This window comes from Lissotriton helveticus, chromosome 1_1, assembly GCF_964261635.1.
Source record: "Lissotriton helveticus chromosome 1_1, aLisHel1.1, whole genome shotgun sequence".
Taxonomy (NCBI): Eukaryota; Metazoa; Chordata; class Amphibia; order Caudata; family Salamandridae; genus Lissotriton; species Lissotriton helveticus.
The window spans coordinates 1,708,456,255-1,708,479,874 of NC_136057.1; the positions used below are offsets into that span (position 1 = coordinate 1,708,456,255).

At 46.0% G+C, this 23,620-nt stretch overlaps 1 protein-coding gene across 3 annotated transcripts in view; it reads right to left on the bottom strand.

The window, feature by feature from the left end:
• The window catches only part of TIMELESS (timeless circadian regulator), a 327,088-nt gene that overhangs the window by 216,549 nt on the left and 86,919 nt on the right, over positions 1–23,620 (bottom strand). For all 3 annotated transcript variants that reach the window (XM_078689100.1, XM_078689101.1, XM_078689102.1), the window contains exons 13-14: positions 13,577–13,705; positions 1,577–1,728 (exon numbers count right to left, since the gene is read on the bottom strand). In XM_078689100.1, coding sequence (XP_078545226.1) covers positions 1,577–1,728; positions 13,577–13,705 — 281 coding nt within the window. The remainder of the gene's footprint in view (positions 1–1,576; positions 1,729–13,576; positions 13,706–23,620) is intronic.

A 23,620-nucleotide genomic window follows, 5' to 3' on the forward strand; every position in this document is an offset into this window, starting at 1 on the left:
GTTCGAACCCCAACTAACCTTCAAGACCCATGCGCAGAAGGTTGCAGGAGGCTGCTTCGGTCTGTTACGAGCAGCCCGGAAGGTTCTCCCCCTCCTTCCTTTTCAATCCAGAAAGCTGCTAATCCAGGGCTTTATTCTGTCTAAACTGGATTATGGCAATGCCCTCTTCCTCGCTGCTCCCCGGGCCACTATTAATACTCTCCAGCGAGCCCAGAATGCAGCAGCCAGGTTGCTTATGGGGGCACCGAGACGGGCATCAGCCAAACCACTGTTAAAAGCCCTTCACTGGCTCCCTATCCAAGAGCGGATCACTTTTAAGTCACTCTGCATCGCCCACAAAACTCTGCAGGGCAAAGGCCCCCCGGCCTTGAGAGGACTGATTCGCCCCTACAAGTCGGCCAGGGCCCTCCGCTCAGATAGGGAAAATTTGGCCATCATCCCAAGAGTGAGGAAGGCACGTACGGGAGGCCGCCGGTTCTCGCTGAATGCATCAAACAAATGGAACGCCCTTCCTAGAGACCTCCGGATGGAACCCGTTCACCTTAAATTCAGAAAAGCACTCAAAACCTTTCTCTTCCCTACTACTTCCTAATTCCGTCCCTTTTTAGTTCACTATGTTCAGGTCAATTTCAGCGCTGGGACGCTCCAGGGCAGCCATGCGCTCTATAAATCTAAATCAATCAATCAATCAACTTACCTGCTAAGTGAATTTCCTCACATAGGATAACATTTGTGAAAAAGTTTTTAAGTGTCAACTTTTAAAATACAATAATATTCCTTAAAAATCACAACTGTAACCAAAACGATTTTACCCAATTTTTTACAGGAGATGTCCCAGGACTGAATTTAGGATCCAGTCCTGTGGTTAGAAAAGTAATCTATAAAGTAACTAATTGCATTTAACTAGAACTTCCCATTGAGCGGAATGTCACATTGTGTTTGAAATTGTGTTGCCTATTGTAACAACTGTAGCTATTGTACTCAAAAGTCTATTGCCTATTTGAAAAGTATTTAACTAAAGTATCTCATTCTGAGAAAGTACATTTTGATACCTACTGTTGGTTCTAAAATAAAACAACTATATATTTCTATACAAACAATTGGCCTAGAGTTCAGTTCTTGAGTGTGTGAGACCATTTGCTGGCTGGGTGTGTACAACAAATGCTTTACACTGTTCTCTGATACTGCCTTACTGCTCGACCAAGCTACCACTTTAGAGAGTAAGGTTATATCTAACTTTAGCCTCTGCCAACCCTCTGGGGATTGTGGACTGTGCACACTGTACCTTACTTTGGTCCAGTATATACAGAGCCACTTTCTTACAAATGCCAATAGGCACGAGAAGTTTCATATCCAAGTTTTAGAAGCTCAAAGCTGAGCACTTTCAGAGATCTCTCAACACATTTGGCACCTCTAACTATGCACCTAGAGGGAAAAGTCTAGACAACTAAAGGTTACAAAAATGTATGCATCCAAGGAAGACATTTAACCGTAATTTAGTAAAAACATTAGAATACAAGCAGACAAAATTGTGACACACTCCTCTTTAGCTGAAGAAGAATTGACATGCAATTACCTGGCAATGCGGAGGAGTGCCAAGGCCTCTGCTCCTCTATTGGAAAGGAGCCCATCCTGGATCCTCACCATGGCCTCTGCCCGCTGCTCCTCTACCGGAATCTCCGAGGCAGCGTCAAAAGGCATCACTTCTTCAGGGAGGCTAACCAATCCCTAAAATAAGCCCACAAGAATTAAGTCAGGCCACTGTCCTTACAGGCTCTGCGTGGAGTGAAACAGATTGGTATACACAAAGCCTGGACATCAATCACAGTGCTTCACCTCAGTAGATTAACAAACATTGATAGATAAAGTCTTTTGATGAGGGCACCTAATGTAATCTTGCGTGCTTGGCCTACCAGACTGCACTGGTCTTGCAGGCCACATACTCAAAATATTAGGACTACAAGCATATTGCAAATGTAGTGTAATATTCATTATTTTAATGTTACTTTCATGTAAGAAAAACATTTTAATGTAAAAAGAAAATTAAGTCTACTTTATATTTAAGAGGACTCTGCCAACTAGGTCTGAAACCTCTCAGTATATGGTGGCAGTAATGCACAAGTTACTACTTGTGTAACGATATATCTGTAAGAGACATTAGTTAGTGATAGGTTCCTTACCTTAGAATATCACCCAGGCGTCAGACTGGATCCGGAAAGTTTTAGCTTAGCAGTCCCCCTGCGCGTCTGTAGGTGGCGTTGTGGGGCTCCGCGTCAGTCACTGGCGTCGTAAGCGCTGGGATGACGCCACGGAGACTACTTAGGCGCCACCCATGCGCACGGACGTCAGTTCTGTACATGACTTTCCGGGCGAAACGCAGAGCCATGAAAGATACTAACCATTGGTGCATAAAACTAGGACCCTAAAAGAGGATGACCTTGACCCTAGTAATCAGTTCGCAGAACGGGGAGGATGGGTGGGGCGGTAAGGAATCTATCACTAACTAATGTCTCTTACAGATATATCATAACACAAGTAGTAACTTTTGCATCTTAAAGAGACACGTTAGTGATAGATTCCTTACCTTAGAATAGATACCCCAGCAATACCAACCCCGGTGGTGGGTCTGCGAACAAGATTACACCAAAAAGTCACGGAGCACAGAACAGCCAAAAAAGCTGTCTCTCCGGACCTGACTGTCAAGGCAGTAGAGCTTGGTAAACATGTGCAGCGAGGCCCACGTAGCTGCCTGACAAATGTCCTGCAAGGGAACGCCGCGTCCCAAGGCAGTAGTGGCTGCCGTTGCCCTGGTCGAATGGGCACGCAGCCTCACAGGAGGCTCCTTCTTGGCCAAGGAGTAACATGCCTTGATGCACAGAACGACCCACCGGGAGATGGTACGTTTGTGCACAGCCCAACCTTTCTTGGCACCCACGTAGCCAACAAAAAGCTGATCATCCACCCGGAATTGCTGTGTATGCTGCAGATAGAATGCAAGCGCACATTTTAGGTCCAGACGGTGGAGCCTTTCCTTTTCCCTTGAAGGATGCGGAAAGAAGATGGGCAAAGTGATGGTCTGCCCGATGTGGAAGGGAATGACAACCTTTGGCAGAAAAGAAGAACAGGTCCTTAAAACCACCTTGTCCGGGTGAACAGAAAGGAAAGGAGGTTTGGAAGAAAAGGCCTGGAGCTCACTCACTCTTCTGGCAGAGGTGATAACCAGGAAAGCTGTCTTGCGACTTGAGAAGACGAAAGGGACAGTTATGAAGGGGCTCAAAGGGAGAGCACATCAGAAAAGTCAAGAAAAGATTTAAGTCCCACTGAGGCATTATGAAGGGTACGGGTGGAAATGTATGTGTAATGCCTTTAAGAAAACGGTTAACAACTGCGGACTTAAAAATAGAAGTCTGGTCTGGGAGCCATAGAAAGGCGGAGATGGCCGAAAGAGAACCTTTGATGGTGCCCAGAGCAGAGCCCTGCTGGGCCAAAGAGAGAAGGAACAGAAGAACATCAGAAAGAGGGGCAGAAAGGGGATCCACAGCCTTTGCTGTGCACCATGCCACAAATCTGTTCCACCTGCAGGCGTATACCGTTTTGGCGGAGGGACGTCTGGCTGCCAGAATGACATGACAGACTTCGGGAGGAAGATCGAAAGGTGTCAACTGTCGCCGCTCAATCTCTATGCATGGAGGTGGAGGCTGGACAGGTTTGGGTGGATGACCGTCCCCTGCTGCTGCGACAGAAGATCCTCACAAAGAGGCAGACGGATCGGCAGATCGACGCTCATATTGTGTAGCTCGGGATACCATACTTTTCGAGCCCAGTCCGGAGCCACAAGAATGACTTGGCCCTGGTCGCGCCTGATCTTCTTCAGCACTCCGGGCAGAAGTGGTATAGGCGGAAAGGCATAAAATAGACCGCAGCTCCACTCGTGACGATAAGCGTCTCCGAGCGAGTGCCGCCTTGGAAATTCCAACGCACAGAACTGATGACATTGCGCATTCTCTTCGGTGGCGAATAGATCTAACCAAGGCTCTCCCCACGTCAGAAAGAGGCCTTGCACCACGTCCGAGTTCAGATGCCATTTGTGATCCACCATGCACCGGCGGCGGAGTTCGTCCGCCCTGCCGTTCAGAGAATCGCCAGGTGTTGAAGCACCAAGGTAATGCCTTGAAGTTCTAGCCATGTCCAGAGTCGGAGAGCCTCCTGACATAGGGTCCACGAACCCACCCCGCCCTGTTTGTTGCAATACCACATGGTGGTGGTGTTGTCCGTGAACACCTGCACTACACTTCCCCGGACAGAGGGAAGGAATGCCTTCAGTGCAAGTCGGATTGCCCGCAGCTCCAGAGGGTCGATATGGAGCCGGGACTCCGCTGGAGACCAGAGGCCTCTGATCTCCACCTCTCCCATGTGGCCTCCCCATCCCAGGAGGGACGCATACGTCACCACTGTGTGCTCCGGTTGAGGAAGGGAGAGGGATCTGCCACTGACCCCAATCGCGATTCGTGAGCCACCACTGCAACTGTCGAGCAGCACCCTCGAGATCCGGACGCAATCGGACAGGTTGTCCTGATGTTGTGCCCACTGGAACTTCAGGTCCCACTACAGAGCCCCCATATGCGACCTGGCTTGTGTCACCAGGAGGATACAGGAGGCCATCAGGCCCAGAAGCCGGAGGGTCAGCCTAACAGAAACCCAGGATAGAGGCTGAAAGAGCAGAATCATAGCCTGAATATCCAGGATCCGCTGCTCGGGAGGATAAACCCGGAAGAGCGTCGAATTCAGAACCGCTCCGATGAAGGTGAGCTTCTGAGAGGGACTCAGGTGCGACTTCGGCACACTGATGGAGAACCCGAGCAAATGCAAGAGGTCGGCCGAAGTCTGGAGGTGGGTGACGACTGCCTGGGGCAAGCCCGCCTTCAACAGCCAGTCATCGAGGTAGGGGAAGACCGACACCCCTGACCTGCGCAGATGAGCTGCGACCACCGCCATCACCTTTGTGAACACCCAAGGGGTACTGGAAAGGCCGAAGGGCGAGAACGGCAAACTGAAAATGCTCCTGGCCTACCGTGAACCACAGGTAGCGCCGACACGACGGGGATGTGAAAATATGCGTCCTTTAAGTCCAACGCCACCATCCAGTCTCCAGGGTCCAGGGCAGCCAGGACCTGAGCCAGAGTCAGCATCTTGAACTTCTTCCGGATGAAGCGATTGACGTCCCGGAGATTCGAGATGGGGCGCTGGCCCCCCTTGTCCTTCTTGGGGACCAGAAAGTAGTGGGAATAGCAACCACTCCCTACTTCCTGACCGGGAACACGCTTGATGGCCCCATTGGCTAGGAGGGCCGAGATTTCCTGACGGACAAGAGTCAAATGATCCCCAGACATGCGGTGTTACCAAGGTGGCACGGCCGGAGGGGAGGACAGAAAGGGGAGTGCGTAACCGTGGCTGATTATCTGCAGCACCAACTTGTCTGATGTAAGTTTGTGCCGGTGGTGGTGACGGATCCTGCCACCCACCGGCGTGGGGTGCTCCCCGAAGCTCGGATTAGGAAGGCTTACAGGCGGAAGTAGCAGGGGTGGAAGTGGACTGACCCGCGCGCTGGTTACCAGACCCGCCCCTGCGGAATCCACGGCCGGGCCGAGCCTGGTTTTGCACAGGCTTGCTGGAAGAGCGTGCCTGGGTGCCCCTGCCCTGGCCATAAAAGGATCGAAGCCCAGGCATGGCAGGGTTCTTTGTGGAAAGACCCTAAGACTTGGCTGTGGCACAAGAGTCTTTAAAGGGCTCCAGGGCATTCTCAGCCTTATTGCCAAAGAGGCGGAGCCATCATAGGGCATGTCCATGAGCGAGCTCTGGACATCGGGTGAGAACCCCGTGGAACGCAACCAGGAGTGGCGTCGCAATGTTACAGTTGCAGAAATTGCCCTGCCCAACGAATCAGCAGGGTCCAAACCACACCAGATGGCAAACTTCGCCGCATCCTTACCCTCCGCAAATGCTTGGGAAAGGACAGCCTGGACCTCCGCAGAACATTGAGGCAAGACCAGAGTTACAGAATCCCACACTGCGCGGGAGTAACGGCCTAACAAGCAGGCGGTGTTGACCGACCGCAATCCCAAGCTGGCTGCGGAGAACAACCTCTTGCCAAATTGGTCTAGCCTTTTAGAGTCCTTATCCGGCGAAGCAGTGGCCAAGGCACTCTGCGACGTCGAGGCCTGAATGACCGGGCTCTCAGGCGTGGGGTGAGTGGTCAAGAAGGCGGCATCTCCAGGTGCCGTCGATGATGCCTATCGATGTTTTTATCCACCGGCGCCCCCGTGGCCGGACGCAACCAAGTGCCCAAGAGGACTTCGGTGAGGGCCCTTATTGAAAGGGAGCAGCGACTCCGACGACGCAGATGCCGTCTGGAGCACCTCCGTAAGGAGGTTGGGTTTGAAGGCCACCGTATGGAGGTCGAGATTGAGAGCCTCCGCAGCCCGACGCAGCACCACGGTGTAGGAAGCACCCTCCTCCATGGTAGGTGGAGGAGAGGCAGACCCCGGGTCAGAAGACACATCAAGTTCGCCCACATCTTCAAGGTCGTCCACCCAATCTTGCTCAGTGTCACACTGCCGGGCAAGGGGGTCCTCGGATTCATCCTAGTCCTCGTCCGGCTCCGGTGTAGAGGGACCCGGTCGCGGCAGCAGGGCCGGAGCAGGAGAATGGACAAGCGGTGTCGGGAAAAGTGCCGAAAACTGCGCCAGCCGGGGACAAGCCGGAGCCGTATCCCAATTCGGATCCCAGGTCGGAACAAAGTGGTCCAGGAACCGGGGCAGGGGTGGGATAAACGCCACCCAGTGCGGCACCTGGGGCGGAGCAAAGGGTGGTGTCGGGGCCAGAGCTGGGGCACTGCACCTTGTGGCGCCGGAGCCAGCGGCGCAGGATACTGTGGCGCAGGGGCTGGCGCCGGTGGCGGAGCTGCCGGGCCAACAGGATCTGAGCACAGGACTGCGGGGCCCGAAGGCGCACCGGCGGGAGCTCGGGCCCTAAAAAGGCGGTCCATGGCAGCAAGAAACTCTTGCATCTGTTCGAGAGTCGCCGACGTACCCGAGTATAGTGGGTAGGCCGCAGGACTCTCTGGCTACAGAGGAACCGCAGGGGTGGAGCCCCTGTCCCCCTCATCCGCCTCCAGGGAGCAACGGGGGGACGTCGGAGAGCGAACACGCTTCTTCGACTTCTTTTTATGGCGTCGCTTACCGGAATCTCAAGGCGAAGACTTAGAGCCCAGGGAGCGACGGCTCCGGTCTCGCGAGGGGTCCTGTGAACGCCCCCTAGACCCGGAGCGGAGGTGAGAGAAATGCCGGACCTCCGGCAACTTCCAGCGCCGCTCCTGCAAGACCTTTGGGGCCATGGCTCGACAGTCCCAGGAGTCGTGGTCGGCCTCCAAGCAGTAGAGGCAGACATCGTGGGGGTCCGCCAACGACATGTTACGGGGGCACGACCCACAAGACTTAAATCCGGGCATCCCTACGTGCACCAGGAGACAAGAGAAGGAGATAAAAGTCTCAAAAGAGTAGTCAAAAAATGACTGAGGTACGTGCTCAATCCGGATCTGCGCTTTTGGCGAGGAAAAAGAAAGAACGGACGTCAGCGTGCATGTTTGGCGCCTAAGTAGTCTCAGTGATGTCATCTTGGCGCTCACGACGCCAGTGACGGACGCGGAGCCGCACAACGCCACCTACCGACGCGCAGGGGTACTGCTAAGCAAAACTTTCTGGAGCCATTCGGACGCCTGGGGAATATTCTAAGGTAAGGAATCTATCACTAACGTGTCTCTTTCAGATGTTTGCGTTTGCTTGGGTAGCTCCGTCCCATATGTTCTTCCTGTAGCTTGCTCAGTCCTTCCACTGTGTTGCAATTAGTTATTTTATTAATCTTTTACCTTTGTTTCTGCTATGCTCAGGAACTTCACCTGGCGGCACCTCAGCTGGGCATTCTCTCCAGAGAAGCTTGCTTTCACTGCCTGTCTGCATGAACGTATTTCTTAGCTATTGAAGAGTGGTCTAAGTAATGCTCTGCAATCACTTAGTAGCTCCTTAGTATATGCATAGCAAGTGTGGAATGTCTTACTTTCCCTCCTCGCAGGTCAGTAGGTTGCTGGAGACGAGGGGTGTAGCCACACTGGTAAATGAAGTGTGGAGGGTAGTAAGCCTAGGTGGAGCCTCAGGAATTTATCCTTGGAGGCTTTGGAGAAGCCAATGCTCAGATATGGTTGAGACATGGTTGTGTTATAACTCGGTATAGTGAGCCAGCCATGCACACTCCCTGAAAAAGGTTGCTTTGCCCTAAATCAGGGAGACTCTTTTAATGGTTTGTTGACTAGTTTTGTAAAGCTCTCGTGTGATACAGATGTCTCCCAGAGGCCTCGTAGGCCTAGTTGCTATATTGAGGCTTCAAGGTAATGTCTAGCGAGGCCTGACGCCTTAGTTAGCAGCTCTTTCCATAGGTGGGTGTTTAAAGGTCTCTGGTTTCCCCTTTTTAATCTTGTACCAACTTTTGATATATACTCCTTTACGAGCCAGCTCTTGCCTCTAAATACCAAATTCTAATCTCAGTTTTCCGCGGATATGTATCTGGGTAGACCAAAGATCATTCGTAATGCTCTCGATATTGTGCAATTCAGTGTGTCTGCATCTCTCCCTGTCATAGCCTCGCCTCCATAGGTGATAGACGGTAAATGTTTCGCCTGTCACCTGAGTCAGTGAGGAGAAGCTTGAGCCGGAAATCTTGTACTTTAAGTTCCTTAATGCCACAGCTGTCGCTCTTCCCCTTCTTTTTATGGTGTCTCTTTGGACGGCAAAATTTCCTTTGTTGTCAACTTCCAAGTATTTAAACTCTTGCGCAGCTTTCAGCTGTTGTGTAGCCAGAAGCCAGCGATGGGGTGATTTTGCTTGCTGAGGATTCACACTCATGGTCTTTGTTTTTTCCAGGTTTATGTTCAGCCTGTTTTCTTCTGAGTAGCCAGATGTTGCGTTTAGTAGACGCTGGCGGCAGATTAGGGTTCGACTAATGAGTATGAGGTTGTCCATGTATAGTAGATTTGAATGGGCCAGGCCCCCCATCTTCGGGGCATAAGTGTTGCACTAATCTAGCCTGGTTGACAAATCTGACATGCAGAGGTTAAACAGTGTTGGGGCTAACACACAGCCCATTTCAGCCCTGTTGTTTTAGAAATCTTCTTTGGAAGATAGTCTCCTGAACCCAATTTTACTTGCACCCACATGTTTGAGTGTAGAAAGGTTTAGCCGTTTTAAAAGTAATGGTGGGATGTTACGCTTAGAGAGATTTTGCCATAATATGTTTCTGTTGATGTGGTCAAATGCTGAGCTGTAGTCAATAAAGCACATATAAAAAGGATGTTTGGCTGCAATTGTGGCTTCAATCATCAGAGATAGGGTTAAAATATTGCTGGTGGCCCCCATGTGCCTGCAAAAGCCTGTTTGATTTAGTGGGATAACTGCGTTTGCTGTAGCCCAGTTTGTTAATTTGCATAGAATTAGTATGGCGTAGTATTTGGTGTCGTTGTCTAACAGGGCAGGTGGGTCATTGCCTTCCACCTGTAATAACTTCTGTATCGTCGTCCTGATAGCCCGAATAATAGATGCCCTCTCACAATTCTGGCCTCATAGACGTTGCCAAGTGTCACGGTTCCCCTTCCCAGCCATACTGTGATGCCTCTCCAAACTCTATGCTTCTGTAGTGTGTATCATCTCCAGACAGAGATCTGCAGTGTACAACCTTTGAGTGTGGGTTCTTACTAACGCACATGCTCAACAGCGGCAGAAAACCTTTAGTAGCCTCCTGCTTTTGGTTTAAGTAATATTTCTAGTAACATTAGGAGTTTGGGTATTTCAAGTGTATCATTCCTCCTACCCTTCAAGCTCTCATTCACCTCTCTTGTGACAAACTGCAGCTGTGCCGCCAGGTAATACACCACCTAGGAAATGCTAAAAAAGCTTTAAGTTCCATTTAAATGAAACACTGCAGCCATTTCCTTTCATTTAAAATGTATATGAAGATATCTGTATGCCTATCGCAATGGTAATATATTCACACACACGGCACACAAATTTGCACAGCAAGTATGGGCTTTTCTGTTATCCAGGTATCTCAATTCCGAAAGAGGAAATGCTAGAGGAATAAATAATTTTTCAAGCAAATGCACATAACGCTCCAATTAGTTGGTCTAGAGAGTCCTTCACCTCTGTTCAGGGTTCACTATTCTCATTGGCTGGGTACTGTGCACATGTAGTGACAAGCAGAGGGTGCTTCGCTCCAATTGGCTGTCCTGAGTGTAGATCTAGCAAAAACACTGCTTGGACTGTTCCCATCAACTGCTTTTTTACAGTGTGCTAATAATAAATCTGCATATCCTGCTCGGCAATGGCTGTCCTTCTCGGCAATGCTGGCCATAAAGGTTCCTCTGCTCCAATTGGTTGCTCTGGGAAGACGGATGTTGCCAGAGAAAACGCAGTGCTCTTATTCTATACTCCTAGCAGAGATCTGGTGCAGCCAGAATATGCCATATTTAATTTTGCTGACTAGTCATAAGGTAAGAATCATAGGGTTCCCACCTCAGTGAGAGGGTACCTAGCTCCAACAGGTGTTGAGTCTCCTGGGGTTTGCTCGGTGGGACAGGATAGGAATCACCTACTTGGGGGGCGTTCACCAACGGGGGAACATTGAAGCCCTTTCAAGAGCTGCAGGACCAATACTGCCTCTCCCACATGCAATTATTTGGTTACCTTCAGCTGCATCATGCCTTGCTTGTCCACTTATCAGTGGATGCCCATATTCTTCAATACAATCCTCTTGAAGCTCCACTGTTGATGGGACGATTGGGCAAAGGAGCTATCTCCATGATCCATCGCTGGTGATTAATGTGTCTGATCACTTCTTCCTTCTGTGGCACAGGCATCAGATGGATATGGATGACTGGAGGGAAGCGTGCCTGGCCCAGAGAGAGTTGGAGATTTTGTTGCAGCTTCAGATGGTTCAAATCAACTATTGCCACACAATGTATCTGCCCCCCCCCCCCCAACTATTGCAGCAGATAAGCCTTGTGGTTCAGGTCACATGTGCATGATGTTACCTCCCTGCCGCTGACTTTTCCCATGAGGTCTGGTCTTGCCTGGCCCTATCATCCTTTTGGAGTGGGATAGAACGCAAGACGGTACATTGCCCGAGCTTAGAAGCGACCAGAGACCCCTTCGCTGGCAGCCTGGAGGAGGGGAGTTAACTGCTGTGCACTCAGTAACAACCCATTTATGAAATAAGAGGTTGCCCCAAAAGCATGTTAAGAAATGTGGTGGGCATATCATGGGTCGCCGATGTGATGATGTTGTTACCTAAAAATGTGGTTACTCAGTGTTTTGGTCGGACATAAAAATTATGATGTTCCTTGGTTAATGGTGGATGCTGCTGCGCTCGGTTAAACCTAATAAAAGTTGGTTTTTAAAATAAAGAATCACATGGTTCCCTGCTCCAACTGGCTGTTCACCTTGAACGTCAGGTAATGTCTCATGTCCGTGCAGGCGCATTGTTGTTTTTCTCTATGTTAGCATGAGCACATTGCAGAATATCCTCTGCTTTGCGCACGTTACTCTACAGGCATATTGTTGTGTAGTTCCTATAAATCTATATAGGATCTGCGCACTAAGACAACATAAACTAAGCGATTGGTGTCCAGACTGATTGCAGACACCCCCAAAGCATATGTTACCTTTAGACCGACTAGCTCACAGTGCCACCATAAGCCCCCTAACTTTAGCAAGGAGCAAATAGTCTCTGGCAACTATCAACCCTTGATCCGTCAGGGATCGTGGAAATAATGTACTACTTTTCGCTCAGTCACTCGTGCTCAGTTGGTCTCAGAGAGATACACAGAATGAACTATAGGGACGTTTTCAATAAGCATTTATTGACCCCGCGTCTTTCTAGTATAAAATACATGTGCTGCAACAACCATTAGACAGAAACAGATATATAAGATTGCAAGCACCAACAGAGTTAATAAAAGATAGAAGCCTACCATGGTGCTAAAACAGTGAATATATGCAGGCATATAAATACACCGCAATAATCAAGCATACTCCTAAGATGCAAACCCTAGCTAAGGAAACCTAGGTGCACCTAGCAAGTAGGTGTGAAGCCAAAAAATCCCCCTAGGAGAGAGCCAATCCCATTACCTGATGGGAAAGAACAAAGGACCCTGTCCTGGTCTCTAGATGGGGATGTCAGACCACTGTGTGCTGGAGTTTCTGCATGTAGGGACTCCAGCGTCTCGTGTCAGCATGAAAGCTTCTCCTCTAGTTTGCCCAGAAAGGATGTGGTGCTTATATACCTAAAAGGTACCCTCAGGGGTTCTACCTAGATGTGTAATAATACTGTGGGCCTGTCGTTTAAGGATGACGATAGTGGATACTTTTGTACAAAGTTATTATACAGAAGATGGTAATCCTGCTGTGTGATACTAAGAATTCTCATGCGTAATACATGAGACTAGTTTTCTAAGAAAACTACATCACATTTATTCAGCACTTAACTAGGCAAAAGGTCATCACCAGAGCTGTTATGTAGAGCAAGGAAGGACAAATATAGGTAAAATGTTGTGTGGCTACCTAGGCCTATATTGAGGTACATTGGGGCTCATAACAATATTTTCTTTGTGCCACACTGTACTTTCACACAGAACATGCTGTTTTTGCGTTCTGTCCTTTCCTGGGATTTAGTCTAAACATGTAGATACGGTCAAACAACAATGTCCCTTGTTATTCTGTTCTGGTCAGGCCCTAACATGTAGACAAAATACGCAAATGCATCTGCTTGGGAACACATACATTTTGTGATATAAGTATGCTAACACTTAGAGGTCTTCTGATATATAATCGCTTTGCTTCTGTAGAAGGGTAGGGAGGTTACATTACACTGTCGTATATTATGACCGCTCCATTTATGATTTACAGACTACTTGCAATGCTGACCATATTCGGCATTCTCCTACTTGTTGTGGCACGTATACTTCATACAAGAGCACGATAGTTAAAATAAACATTTTAAACTTGCCTCGTGTCTCTGTAAGAGCGAAAGGGTGTGTCCTGTAACTGCGATTCCTGAGAGAGTCTGGAGTGTTGTGTTCTGGGGTGTCTAATCATTTGTTCCTCTGTGAGTGAGTAGGAAGGCAACTGAGACACTACAGCTAGTCCGTCCCAGGCTCATGGGTACTCAGGTGGTAGGATGACTCAATCCCTGCCTATTAAGGATCCATAATCCCAAGCATAGTTCTGTGCCCCCGCAGAATCCCTGCAACAGTAAAAAACACAGTGTTGTATGCTCCGAATGACTGCTCTGAGCAGACATTTGGTGACTGCACAAGGTGTCCTGTTCACATTGTTTATTTATTTTTTATTTTTTTTAAATCACACCACAGCAGAGAATGCCCTGCTCCCAACAGGCTGTCTTCATTAGAGAGCTGATTCTGGATATGTCTGCATAAGACTGGTATTGTGCTTCCTAGACAGACGTTTTTCCTTACCTTTGCACAGTTGCTCAGCTCCACAGACAGCGACTGCCAAATCTCCTCCAGCTGCTCTGGGGTCTTCGTCTGTGCTCCACCAGAAGCCTTTGCCTTCTTTTTCTTCTTCTTCCTTTTAACTTTTTTGTTCTGTGGATAGAGAAAGCATGGCCATTGAGTGCAACTGTGAAGGTTTTTCTAAGGTTCCAGGGAACTCATTTCAAAGGTTAATGCAACAAATGTTGGGGTTACCGTCATTTAAAACTGGACTCACAACACTTCTGCATTCAAACACAATGATCAAGTAACGTTTTTAGCACTTGCCTCTCAAGGTAGAGGAGTGTGCGCTCAAGGCTTACTCCAAGGGGTGCTGTGGGGTTAGCAACTTTGAAACCATAAAACATTTGAAAACATCGAACTTGAATATTGAGGCAGTTTGTTTTAGAAAAAGAAATGACTTTCTTATAGTTTAATTACAATATAATAGTGGAATGCAGATTTAAGTAGTCATGCTCATGACCAATACTGGAGACAGAGATTCAGCATTGAGCTCATCAGCAGCCCAACTGACAAGCTTCTGAGAGGACAATTCTCGGCATTCTACGAGAAGAACCAAGTGATAATCCTGAGTTGCAGGAGAGAAGGGAAAGGCAAAGATTGTAAGAGGTCTCAAGAGATAACATAAGAAGAGTCAAGGTTGAGGATAAATGAGACATTACATTGTATATTAAGCAAACAAACATCATCCATGTGATGAAGTTACTACTAAAAATTGACATCACAGCACATCTGTGTCCCTAAGCATTTTGAAATTTCCACATAATCGAAGCTCCGTGCCACAAGGGAGCTTTACAATTTGTCCTAAGGGGATGATGACAACCTACCATGACTCAACCAAGACAGCTGGGAGATAATGGTAGCAGTGGAACCCCATTATCATTGAGATGGACGCTAATCTGCCCATGCTCCAAGTTTGGCAATTTGCTCACACCACCACATTGTGCCTAACCCAGCATATCCCAAAGAGTTGTTTTATAACTCCATATCTCAGGTCTTATAAGCTGGACCAATCTCCAACTTAACACCTGAGAACTTTAACTCCATAGATTGCCATACTTAAAAAAAAAAAAAACAGTCTGATCAGATTAATTTTGTTCATGACCTATTCACTTTCCATCCTAACCATTCCATTGCCATTACACAAACCAAGAAATATTTTTATGCTAGGTTATATACCCAATAGGGAAATGAAAGGTCATACACCTGCAACACTGTTGGGGTGGTGCATGTTCAGAAAGCACAACAATAAATGAAGTGTTAATTTAATGTTGTGCTTTCTCCACTTGTACCCTGGCCACAGAAGCCCTCTGTACGCATTCTTATCACACAGTTTCCACATTAACTAGTCCATTAACTCTGGGGTAGTACAAAGCTAATAAGACATTGTGCAGGGATTTTTGTGCAAGTAAAACTGCACCACATTGTCTGTAATCCGTGCCCTCAGAATGTCTTCATTAAATAGGAGATCATGTAAAAAGTTAATAAGTATGCTAGTGGCTTTACAATTTGCATTACTATACAATTGGTGATATGTCTACGGCTGCTAAAATGTGTTTGCCCTGGGCTTAAGCTTGGATTATGGTGCCATTGATGTTGAGGCCCAGTATGATTCAAACTTTATTTAGGACCTCATCAAGTGAAACAGGGGTCTATCTCACAATTTTGTTATTTTCACTGGACGAACAACTGACACAATTTAAAAAATGTTGTTCGTAGTGTGATCTAATCTTCATTTTAGTCAGAAAAAGCTCTTGTGCTCCAGGCCAAAATGTTTCTTTCTGAGCTGCAAGGAACCAGATTGCTTCCTCCAAAAATTCCAACCTTATCAACACTCTCCTCATTTTCGACTCCTCAGTAAGTTGACTTTTAGCAAAATGTTGCCACACTTAATTGGCCAACCACGTAGGATGTTTTTCTTTAGCATTTGCATCACATTGTCTTTCTTCATACAGTCACCCCATTCGTCCTCCAGCAGACTTGAGAAGTCAACAGCCTACACTTGCTCATTTGCCAGATCTCATCCATCACTCTTTACTTATGGGCATGCAGGATAGTCAATCAGTTGCTACACTACTTGTAATTGGGAAATATTCTATTATAAAGTTGTACGTTTCCAGCTATAAAAGCCAACAGGATAACCTGTATATGGTGCATTTCCACTACTTTGATTTGAAAGCGTGTATCAAAACTTTGTAGTCTGTTCCTATTATGAAAGGGATTCCCCATAGGAAAACATTAATATGTCTGTCATTCCAACAGTAAGCAAAGGCATATCTTTCGACAACTTAATAATCGCACTCCAGTATCCTTAGGAAGAGGGAAGCAAAGGAAAAAAATATATTTTCTTCCACTCTCTAAGCTTAAGGTAGGTAGCTCCCTGCCCCTTTGTGCTGGCATCAGTGATTAGAATGGTGTGTTTATCAACATGAGATTTGCTTAATGTTGGGACCCTGGTAATAGCTTCTTTTATCCACTCAAATGCTTCCTTGCACTTTTTTTTAAATTGCAATCACATTTGAAACCCTTCATTAAGAGCACATGGGCGGGATATACTCCATCAGCCAAATTCTTCACAAATTTCAAGTAATACGTTTAAGACAACTTATTATCATCCCGGTTGGTGGCAGCAGATGCTTTGCTTACTGTCACTGATGGATCTAACTTGGGCTTGACCTCACCTTTGGGAAAAAAGAATTCCATAGGTAGTTAACTCACCTTACTCCACTTTGGCCTTTATGGTTATACAAGTTTCTCTCAATTTCTGCAACACCACCCTTAAAAAAGTGTCACAAGTCTATTCTGATGAGTTATAGAACAAGATGCCATCTTGGAAACTGAGATAGTCTAGAACATTTAAAGATATGCTGCATTGCTAAGGCATCCAAAATGAGTGCTTTCAAGGATTAAGTGACTGTTCTTGTAACATGGGTCTCGCTAAACGTCCAGGGAACTCTTCAGTAAAGCAAGGAGCGATCTTTAAGTGGTTTCACCAAAAATTCAATGCGGCCCTCTTGCAGGAAACTCACTTGTTGAAAATGGAGGTCTCAAGAATGAAATCATACTGGTTCCCGACTCTATACCACTCCACTCGTACGAGAAAGTCACAACAGGTGGCAAATCTTTTTTGTAGGGGTTTCGACTTTACACTAAATTCCAACTATTCAGAAAGGAAGGGTAGAATACTGGGGATCACAGGCAACATGGGCCAGACTCCTCTTATGCGGAGGACCATCTATGGCCTCAATGAGAGTAAAGAGCAATTTTATTCCCGATTCTTCCCTAAAGCTTCACATTTTCCATATGAAAGGTTTGATAATTGGAGCATTTCAACCTCATCACCCGCCCCACCCAGTGCTTACTTAGGCTATAAGCAATTTGGACCTCTTGGACATTCAGAGGAAGCAAAACAACTATGAAAAACATGTTACATTCTCCTCCAATGTCCATAGATCCTACTCTCTGATTGATTTCTACTTGGGTTACAGAGACCTTCAAACTAACATCGTAGTTTCCAGTATAGGTCCCTGTCAGAACAAGCCTCAGTATGGCTGCAATTCCATTCCTTCTGTACAAAAGCCCTACTCACACACTTGGGTGCTCAATGAAACAGCCCTATGAGGCCAACAGTATGAAAAAAACATCAAAGAAGTTATCGACAGATATTTTGAGGAAAATATTAATGGAGAGGAAACCGAATATACCTATGGGATGCAGCAAAGGTGGCAATCCAAGAAGAATGAAGATCACTCACAGTCACCTTTAAGCAGCTTGCAAAGCAAAAAAGCTAAAAAAAGAAAAGGAGGACCTAGAGTCACAACTCTCCCAGGCCGAACACCAGTAAATGAGGAAACACAGCTGGCATGTCTAAAGAACTACACAGAATCTGTGCAGCATTACAATAACTGGGCATTAGGGAAGCGGCTCAGAAGCTCTTTTATGTTAAAATTATTATGGGAAGGGGAATAAGCTGATACCATGCGGCCTTCCATCGAAACTGAGGTAAACTAAATCTCAAAACCACATCCAGGAAATAGAGGGGAGTAAACACTGACTAAAAAGATCCTAGATATCTTTACAATGTTTTATTCCACTCTTTTTAGTCACCAACACCTATTTGTCCGGGTAAATACCCCCAAATTTGAAAGCTGATTTTGAGGTGTTACAGGAGGCTACAACACTAGAGGCAGTACAAGAGCGTATTTAAAGCATACCTAGCCATAATGCCCCAGAGACAGAGGGTTTCCCTGCTTCTTTTTATAAAACACATTCAAACATATTTGCTGTCCTCCTGAGGAAAGTGTTTAACCTTTTTCTAACATCACAACCAGTTATTGAATCTATACTGGTTTTCCACCTAGGTCTCCTACTAAGGAGGTAAAGAAAAAGCCAGTAAGTTGCGGATCATATCGTTTGATTTCAGTTTTTAATTGCTATGTGAAATTATTTGCCTCTATTGTAGTCAAAAGACTTCACACAATCTGGCATACGTTGATATCTGTCCAACAATCAGGATTCATCAAAAATAGTCAAGCAGGAGGTTAGCCTTCAAGCTGAGGGAGGTTTCCAAAAAGAAAAAAACAACTTAATGGGGAGAAGCCCTTTGACAGTTGATTGGAATTGGCTGCTAAAAACACTAGATAAAATTACCACAAGACCACAAATGAAAACATTCATCCTTGTTCAATTTATAAGCCCCTCAATCAATAAATGGAGAGCTTTCGCCAACTTTCGACAATAAATGGAGAGCTTTCGCCAACTATCCCTATTTCCAGGGGAACAAAACAGGGTCTTGCCAGTTCTCCCCTGATGTTTGTGCTTTCAATTGAACCACTAGGCCAGCACATCCTACAAAACTCAGATAACAATGGCATTAAGAGTGCAGGAGGTTGAACACAAACTGGTGCATTTTGCCTGGGGCATTTTATGCTTTACTACAGAGCCAGGTTCATCACTACAAGTTCTGCAAGTTGAACTCCACCCCTAACTCTTTCTCCCAGTTCAGTAAGCATTTATGTTTTGATAGTGGTTTCAGAGCTTGGATAAATCTGTACAACCATTTGAGGCCCTTACGACTGACACTATTAGTAAAAAACGATTTTAGGTGACTTTGTTCCTTAAAATGTTTATCTTGATATTGCTGCCTGGAGACCCAGTGCAACATCTGGTGAGATGGAAATCATCTACTCGGGACAAGTTGAAACTGTCTCGCATGGCTTCATTGGGGCGCAAATCTCACAGCCTTGTGTCGGTTACCAGAGTTCCACTCCGAGACCCCGGGTCCGACATGCATGGAGCAAATTTCGGATTGGACAAGATAAGGGTCAACAGAGATGGGGAAGTCTTCAATCTCTTCCCCTGTTCAACCTTGCTGCCAATTGTCTAATAGTATTGAGGTTGCTTGGAAGGGCGTACATGCCTTTGGTCGTGCTCTAGAAGGTAGCCATAGAACGTACGGAGTGAGATTTTGGAGAACTCCTGCTCCACTTTTAAGCGTGTGAATTGGGGAAGAAGAAGATTCGTATTTGGCGCCTCAAAGGCCTGGAATGACCTACCTCTTTATCTTAGTCGTACCTTATCTTTTGGCGTTTAAAAAGCTCTTGAAGACATGGTTATTTTCTTCTATTCAAATCTGGCTGGGTTCTCAGTGACTAGTAGCTCAGTTAGCACCAAGACACCTTTTTGGTATTTGAGCACTTTATAAGCACACAACACCTGTATGAATGCTTTTTTATTGGGGTTGTGATTCCAGTCCAGTGCTGGACTAATCTGGGCCAACTGAATGTAAATGCCCATTTCTGGGAGACCAGGACACCCTCCGTTTGTGGACAGAACAGCGTTTCTTGTAGAACTCTGGGTGCCTTGTCGTTCCAAACCAATTTTATCATTGTTTCTTTTCCTAACGCCACCTCTGGAAAAACACATTTTGCATCTGCTTGCGAAGGTTAGATTAACCATAGCTCAGATGTGGAAGCCGCTGGCATCCCCCCATCAATATGTAGTGGGGTAAGGGTTGGAATAGCTTGGTTATAAAATAAAGCTGCCAGCTGCTGCACACAAAGTATAAACATTTGACAGGATATGCCTGCCCTTTGTTACACACATGAAAAGAACCCAAATGAGGGGAAAGGATCCGGCAGTGTTAGCTGATACACTTCAGCGCTCTCAGCTTTTTAACCTATCCTCTTCACAAAGGGAGGACGACGATTCAGCACTACTGATATGACCAAACATTCTTCCCATAGGATTTATTAACACAGACTCTCCTCAGGACCGTTTATAGACTGCACACCATCCAGCCTCCACAGAGTCATCCCAAGAGTCATCCATGGCTATCCATGTGGCTGTATAAAAGTGTGCGCCATTGAGCTCTATCATTATTATCGGTCAGAGGGGTGCTATCTATTTCAGAAGCTCTGTAAAAGTGTTTATCTGTCCCTTTACAATTCAAATAAAGATGTTAAAATCAAGAACAGATATGCGGCAATATATGATTGAATATTGAGACAGCAAATACCAGCCCAAATGACATCCTCAGAAACCTGTAAGCTCCCACAGGTATTGTAAAGGAGGGTGAGGGCCTACACACTGGACACAGCACAACATTTTGGTAAGCTGAGAACAAATTAAAGCCAATGAAGCAATAGCTTCTCCCATCAGGCTCAGCAGTTTGTGAATTCTAAGAACACAATGAATATCCACCAAGAAACTTAAATTAAGATCCCAAATACCAAAACACACAACCTGGCACCCTTCCATCCGGCCTTTGTGGATTTAGCAACTGAACCAGCCATTCTGAGTTTACAAAGATTAAATAACCCTTTTGTTGTATAGTTGGTCTGTACTGCATGAAGAGGTTCCTGTGTATGAGATGGGGTATAGGGTGAGCCGTACGTGCTAGTGGCCTAATTATTGTTTTTGTTTTTAATCTAATTTGATGTTGTTAGTTGACAAACTGCCCTGGTTGTCAGCAGACACATCAGGAAACTTTTTACATACTTCAACACGTAAGGATGTATCCACAAAAAGTACAGGCTCAACTTCATAGAGATGAAGCTTGATGCCATTTCTTTTTGGTGACCCAGTTGGGTCATGTAAACCTTCCCAATAAGAGATCTTCACTTAAAGCCAATTTGCATCCTGTTCATTCGTTCCAGATGAATAAGGTCCTTGTTGTATCCTCCAAGCCTGGCTTAGGCTTTCTCTACTATATAGTTCTCATTTCAGAATATTTTCTTGAATAGTTTGCTTCCTTACCAGTTGGAAAGGAGAGCAAGAATCAGCAAATGCTAACAACTTATTAGCTAATGCAATATGACAAGTATCTTAAATTGTAATCATCACCGCTGACTACAAAAAATAAGGATTGAACAATAATTTAATTGTATATCTATTTCTCAACAAACTCTAGGGAAGTGTTCCCTTTTTCAACATTTCTTACATGACACATTCCTATTTGCCAACTGAGGTTATGTGCTAGATGTCTTTTACCGCCACATTTTTTACACTTTGATTTGTCACGGTTTGGTCTCATTTCTGTGGCTGTACCTTCCTTGCATTTAATAAATTCATCACTTTTGTTAGTCTTGACTTCACAAACTGGTTATTTAAGTGTCTACATTTCTTTTACGCAGTCCACAGTACACTTAATTCCGCTGGAAATATGTATAGCGTCTTCGAGAATGGCAATAACTTATCTTAAATGCTTAGATCCTACAAGCTGATCATGGATGAAGAGAGTCACAACCTTGCACATATTAAATAAATCTCTCATCACTGAAATACAAGAAGCTATTTTCTCGTTTTTACTCTAGACCCTCACGTTAATTTTGGCACCAAAACTTTCTTCCAATTTTTTTACTGAAACTTTGAAAATGTCTAATTGAGCTCAAGTCTGTCAAGAATTTGTAAGCTTCAATGCTTATGTGGTTGAGTAATACATACTGCCTATGCCAAGGAGACAATTTTCCCCACATCAATTGTGATTAATTAAGACTTAGCCACAACAAGGTGGATGTGCAGTTCTTAGGATGAGGCCCTTCCTGTTAAATGGCAGATTGACACCCAACGGATCCTGACTCGCCCTGGTTTAACGACCATCTGTTGGCTCTAAAGAAAGAGTGCAAGCGCCTGGAGAGGAAATGGAGAAGGAACTATGATGAGACTAATAAACATATATATAGGAAGTCTCTTAGGTCCTAAAATGCAGAAATAAAATCTGCTCAAACTGCTTTTGTTTTGTTCTAAAATTGCTAATTCCTCCAACTCTACTAAAGAAATCTTCAAGATCCCTAAAAATATTACTGAGCCTCCAATCGCCAGCTGTACTCCAGTTGCCTCTGTGGAGCATAGTAACAATTTGGCTATTTTTCTCAGAATAAAATCTTAGATATCGATTGCTACTTTTCAGACACGCGCAACTCAGTGGTGTCCTGCTGCATAGTACCTACCTATGATTACCAAGAGGGTGCACTTACTAAATTTCCAATGCTCACTGTGAACCTGGTCAACGATCTTTGAAATAAACTGAAATCTGGCTCGCCTCTGGACCCTGAACCCCGAACCTGATTTTAAGGCAGGGCTGAAAATGTATGATTCTGGTACATAGAGTTGCTAAACCTTTCCCTCTTCTCTAGGCAGGTCCCTCAGCCGTGGAAGAATGCCACAGTTAAGCCACTGCTCAAAACACCCAATCTGGATCCCCTTTGAGCAGCTGTAGGCCAATCTCTGTGCTTCCAGAGTCTACAAGCTTTTAGACAAGTACATCAATAGATTGTTGTCTGCTTTCCTTGAACCAAAGGATCTGCTCCAACCGACTCAAATGGGTTTCTGACAAAAACATAGTGCAGAAACTGCGTTGCTGGCTGCGATCGAGGCGCTCAGGTGTCTCCTTTATCAAGGTGGTTCGGCGGCCATTATTCTCTGAGACCTCAGTGCAGCCATCAACACCGCTGATCATCTGACTCTCATTCAGAGAGTTTCATGTGGCGGTGTTGCAGGCGGAGCTCTAGAATGGCTTGCCTCTTTCTTGGAAAATTGTTCCTTCCGGGTCTTGAATCAGGCTTGCTACTCAGCCACTCTTCCTTTGAGCTGTGGGGTTCCTCCGGGCTCTTGCGGAGCCCCATTTTGTTTAACCTTTACATGCTCCCTCTTACCGAGATGGTTCAGTCATTTGAACTAACATTGGTCTCATACGCCGATGACACCCAGCTGGTTGTCTCAATTGCCCCTGACATCTTAGTTTGACTTCCTGCCTCCAAAGAGTAGCCAGGTGGATGACAGGATGCAAATTAAAGTTTAATGAGGACAAAATGGAAGTGATGCAGCTTGGGAACAACTTCGCTGGCAACCTTGAGTCCTCTATCTTATGTCTTTAGTAAGATGCTAACCCCCAAAAACACAGTCTTGGAATGTGGTTAGATACCAGTCCCACCATAGACCATCAAGTGAAGAAGCTTGCCCCATGTGTTATGGCATCCGGTGACTGCTGAGAAAGGTTCTCTCCCTTCTCCCGTTTACAGCTAGGAGAATAATCGTTCAGGCCCTTCTGCTGTCCCGCCTAGATTATGGAAACATCCTGTATCTCGGCTAGCGCCGCTATGTCATTAGAAAGTTGCAGACTGTGCAGAATGCCACTGCCCGACTTTTAATGAAATTCCCAAACACCAGTCTGCTAGGACAGCTCTTAGGGATACGATGAGTGAAATTTAAAACACTCTGCAATGGGCTTTCAACAGCATGACCACCGGCCTCGCCATACGTGCAAGGGAGAACTCTACGATCCTCTTCTGTCAGACCTTGATGGCTCTTAGGATCAAAAGATCCCGATGGTGCGGTCGCTCCAACTTATTCTTGGCTCCTAAACTTTGGAATTCCCTGCCTCTGGATCTGCGCTCAATGGAGCCCTAGCACAGGGGCGTGTACAGAAAGTGTAGGCCCGACGCGACTACAAAAGCCCGCAGGAGGAAGACAGTACCGGGGTCATTGAACCAAATCATGTGCAGGAAC